The 5,075-nt window shown below is 44.6% G+C and overlaps 1 protein-coding gene across 1 annotated transcript; it reads left to right on the forward strand.

Moving 5' to 3' along the window:
- Nucleotides 1-373: 373 nt before the first annotated feature.
- Nucleotides 374-2,053, forward strand: LOC124665463 (transcription factor MYB2-like). Its single transcript, XM_047202880.1, has 2 exons — nucleotides 374-939; nucleotides 1,049-2,053. Exons 1-2 carry the CDS (start codon nucleotides 759-761, stop codon nucleotides 1,891-1,893), a joined length of 1,026 nt encoding a protein of 341 aa, XP_047058836.1. The 5' UTR covers nucleotides 374-758; the 3' UTR covers nucleotides 1,894-2,053.
- The last annotated feature ends 3,022 nt before the right edge of the window (nucleotides 2,054-5,075 follow it).

Genomic DNA, 5,075 nt, shown 5'->3' on the forward strand with positions numbered 1-5,075 from the left:
TGTACTGACAAATGTGCTGCCAATGGATGGATAACGAAATATTGATATGCATGTGTATATATCTCAATGTCTATAGTTTGGATTTGATCTTATCACAAAAGGCTATTCCTTCTAGAATTTAATTTTATTCTACTTTATTTGTTTTGTAGTGCAAAAGGAGGTGGTGGTTCACAATGCATATATATGTGTACATCCAACAATTTGCCCATCCCTCCCTCTCTCGTCTAATCGTAGCACAATAGTGCAAGGGTGACAAATTGTTCAGTCAAACACGCTTCATGTAGGAAAGAATCTAAAGCTCAGTAGGCCACTATTTCTTCCTACAAAGCCTCTCTCTCTCTCTCTCATCCCCATTTAAAGAAGGAAGCTTTGAAACATCTCCATAGCCAGCTTTTGATTTTCAACTACACTTGGTCTTTAATCTTCTTTCCCAGTGGGCAACCAAATTAATAACCATGCACCCTCTCCTACAACCAGATCAGTGTCCAATTCTTGAGTCTTAAGGAGCATGCATGCTATTACCCTAAAAAAGATCATCCTCCATATGATTGCCACGAGCAATTATAAAAGGGTAGCTAGCCACCAATAACACTTGTCTCTGCAGCTAGGCCCTCTTCTCCCTTCTTCTCCTAAACTACTCTAGTGCTAGCTAGCCAGTGCATGGTCATATCCATCTTCTATCTATAAGGAGTGTGAGCTGCACCCCCCTAGGGGTTCATCGATCATACTCAGATATAGAAGCTCCGAGGTGACCAACAATGTCACGCAGGAAAGCAGCAGCAGCAGCAGCAGCAGGTGGGCTCATGTCGGCCATGGAGGAGGAGACAACTGATCAAGAGCTCAGGCGAGGCCCCTGGACCCTCGAGGAGGACAACCTCCTCATGAGCTACATTACTTGCCACGGCGAGGGCCGCTGGAACCTCCTCGCCCGATGCTCCGGTGAGCCATAACTCCGGCCATGCATCATCTCACCATACATGCAAACATGCATGCATGCTGATCGCCATGAATTTTTCTCAGCATATGTATGTGTTTGTGTTTATGTCAGGGCTGAAGAGGACGGGGAAGAGCTGCCGGCTACGGTGGCTGAACTACCTGAAGCCGGATATCAGGAGGGGTAACCTGACGGCGGAGGAGCAGCTGGTCATCCTGGAGCTCCACGCCAAGTGGGGAAACCGGTGGTCGCGCATCGCACAGCACCTCCCGGGACGGACGGACAACGAGATCAAGAACTACTGGAGGACCAGGGTGCAGAAGCAGGCGCGGCAGCTCAAGGTGGACGCCAACTCCGCCGTCTTCCGCGACGCGGTCCGGTCCTACTGGATGCCACGCCTCCTCCACGACATGGCCTCCGCCGCTTCCATGGCCGCTCCGCCGCCGCTGGTGGCGGTGCAACATGGCGGCGCGTCCTGCTCGCAGTCGCCGGCGGCGATGATCGGCACAGAGCAAATGTGCTACTATGCTGGCGGCGGGGTCCAGCCCAGCCCGAGCGTCTCAACGTCAGGATCGACTGCGGCCGCAGCGGCGATGCTGCCGACGCCGGTGCCCTGCTTCTCCGAGCTCAACTGGGACGACCAGTACTACTACCCTGAGATCGAAGGTGGCGCCGGCGCCTTGGACTCTGCGGGGTTGTTGGGAAGCCTCGGCCTCGACGGGCTCGACCTAGGGCCCGCGGCAGAGTACTACTCTGACGCGACGCTCCTCGACTACCTCAACTCGAGCTGCACCGCCTCCGCCATGAACACTATCGTGAACGCCGGCAGCGGAAACTACTATAACCACTGTGGAGGCGGCGCCATGATCGACGGTGATCACCCCGGCTCCACAACGACGACATGCCAACAGGCGCCGGCGATGAAGCTAACGGGCGAGTGGGGAGGAGGAAGAATCTAGAATTAAGCTAAAATTCTAGAAAGGTAGATTAGCTAGTAATTAAGCTGAAATTAGCTCCGTCCAAGTGGATGGATGGCACTCTCCTACTCCTCTAGCTGCATTGCTTCTCGCGATGTCTCTCTATATATTTAAGCCAGATGTCAGTGGGTAATGGAGCTCATTATCGGTCGTCTTCGTGTACTACGTACTGAACTAGTAGTGATCAAAGTTACCAATTGATGGAGATTGCTAGCAAGCTCATACTTGTCCTGACCTTGTTGATGTTAGTGGAGTCCGCCACCGATGTGGTGCATGCATGATGAATTAGTGGTGTAACTCTTGGGTGTAGTAATTACGTGCGTACGTACGTGTGTGCTCTTTCTTACTTCCATCATTCTTCTAGTACTTGTCTGCTGGTGTGTATGTATGTGACTTGTCATTATCTCCAAGTGATGTCTTTTTTGGTGGTGTGGTGTGGTTAGATCCTGAGTTGTATGTTCTTGTGTGTGAGACAGATGTGAGTTTGAGTCTTTGAAAGATGGCTTCTCTGATCTTGCACTATAGCATGATGATAACAAGAGAAGATGGGGATTGTTGTTGCCAGTGCTATGTGTCTAATTGTAGTTGCCACGAGAGTCGAAATATGGACCCCGTTCTTCCCTAGCATGTTTGTTTTTCCGCACAATCTGGGTGTCAACGTTGGATTAAAATCTTGCTATGAGCATTCGGTGATGGTGACGTCACTCACTTTCTTAGAGGCATCGGCATGATGGCTTACATTGGGCCCCCCTTCTCCGGTATTAACCAATAATGGCCTTTCGTGGTTTAGGTAATGATCGTGGATCCATCGTTTTGACGCCACACCTCTTCGTCGACGGCGACCAATTGTTTTGAGGGCGAGCACCTTCAGCATGTTATGGCTTGATCATATGACAACTTTGATGGTAAACTTGCTCATCAAGATTCGGTGGCCTACTTCATAAGCTTCGTCAGCCAGTATTCCGTCGCCTTGTTGATTTTGGGATACTTAATTAGTTTCACCATGCATAGTCAATTTTCTTTTCTGGAAAACAGCATAGTCGTCTATGTGCACCCTCAAGCATGGATTATTTATTTTGCAGCATCTTGATGCATTAACAGAGGTGCCATTTACTGGAAAAGATGATAAACTTATGATCGGTCAGCAGATTGAGTGTGTAAGTCAATTTTCAATGCATAAGGAGGTTACAAAGCTAAAGCCCTTTTTTTATTTGGCAAACAAAAATAAATCTTAACTCTTAAAACCTACTACAAACTACTCCTTTAAACCAATATAAGTCGCTTAACTAAATATTAGCTCTATTTTATTTATTGAACTAGTCATGTGCTCCTCGCTAAATAAAGTTATTCCCCTTCACAATGCATGTAAGCTAACCAGAATCCTATTAAATTGACTTGCGAAATGATAAAATGGTGTGTGCAAATCGTACTTTTCTATGAGAAAAAATGACAATCGCAGTCTGAACGGAAACTGATGCATAATGCCATCACATCAAATCTCATGGAAGAGGGAACAATCTTTACATTGATGACCATCCATTTCTCCTTTAATATAACTTGTGTTCTCCATGGATGGAGAAGAACATCCTGCATTGCTAGCAATATGCAGAAAGGATGTCTTGATAACACTCATGGAGCTTTCATGGACACTGTACTAGTAGACTTCCTCTTAAAGGAAGTGGGGTACGGCATATTTGATAGCGAATGACAAAGAAAATAAAGTGCTGCATAAAAAAAGAGTGCTGTGGTTGAATGGGAAATAAAGGATGTTGATAGTATTGGCCATGCTACATAAAAGATCTTAATTTGTTTTCTCGAGCTTGAAGACCTTAATAATTAAGTTAAGCATCTCTAAAATTTCAGTATACTCAACTGCAGCTACCATATACGGGTAGACACTAGTGTACATAATTATTTCTATTGAAATCGGGTCATTCATGTGCTGAAAAATACCCCGTACATCTGGCCTACCTCAAGCGTACTTTAAAATTTTGATTGATGCATCAAAATTGTTTGAACTATGATGATGAAAGAGTTGAAAGTAGGCTACATACATCATCGATAAGAATGATATCGGCATACAATAATATGTAATAATGTTTTGAAGTTACATCTATATTGGGTACTATTTAAAAATAACCAGGTACGGGGCTAAATGTACTTTTTATTTTATGCTTTTAGACAAAATAGTAGAAAGTTCACTTTACTTTTTATCAAATGACAAAATCTATATACAAATAAAGGCATCATCTTTCCTGTTACGGAGGTCACAAAATCTCACATTATGGTATTTATATGTATGAAAGTAATAAATATTCTCTGCTGACCATGATATGATAAATTTGTGAAGATGTACCACACTTCACTTTGGTGAGAAGGGCCAGCAAGACTATTTACAAAACTCACTGTTCATCAGATATCTAAAAAAGATATACCTCGGTCCCCAAGGATAAGTTGATATCTGATCTTGTATAATAGACGCACATCAACCATTACTCCTTTGTTTTTTCTTTTTTGATAAAAGAAATGTTTTAATATAGCAAAGATACCAATTTTTGTTTTTTCTATATAAAAAAGTATACTACCACGGAAGTTTTAAAATACCCCTCCACTTCGTATCAACAGTGTCATAGATTTGGATGCATCTATACACAAAATGTGTCTATGTGTAACCAAATTAGGGACAATTAATATGGAACATGTATAAATTTACAACTGTACACCATGCCTCTGTGTGTAATAATCGTCCATGGGATTCCAAACAGCACCCTCAGGCGTATAGTGCCGGTTTTGCCATGCCCCTACTATCGTAGGATGTAATGCATGCATGTCCCCTTCCACGGAGCAACACGATATAGTGAGAGACCAATACAGAACCTGGCCAGCTGCATGGTAGAGCTGACCTGATCTGACAAACACGGAAATGTTCCTGATCACCGGCTGTTCGCAGAATAGACGGAGGTAGACTGCTGGAGCCTTCGAAGCCCGACCATGTCTCCCTGCTTGTTCCAGTTGACCGCCACGGACAAACACGCACGTCCAAAATTCTGCACGCCGCTGCAGCTACATACCCAGCAGCTGGAAAATTTTAAGGCTTCTTCAGTTTAGAAAACTACATAGGGTTTTCAGAGGATTTAAATCCTCATAATTTTCTCATGTACGCC

The sequence above is a fragment of the Lolium rigidum genome, chromosome 6, assembly GCF_022539505.1.
Source record: "Lolium rigidum isolate FL_2022 chromosome 6, APGP_CSIRO_Lrig_0.1, whole genome shotgun sequence".
Classification (NCBI taxonomy): Eukaryota; Viridiplantae; Streptophyta; class Magnoliopsida; order Poales; family Poaceae; genus Lolium; species Lolium rigidum.

What these genes read in the sequence shown, in the direction of transcription:
- LOC124665463 (XM_047202880.1), top strand. Translation starts at nt 759, where the DNA reads ATGTCACGCAGGAAAGCAGCAGCAGCAGCAGCAGCAGGTGGGCTCATG. An exon ending in CCTCCTCGCCCGATGCTCCG is followed by an intron (nt 940 to 1,048) that starts GTGAGCCATAAC and finishes TGTTTATGTCAG; the next exon opens with GGCTGAAGAGGACGGGGAAG.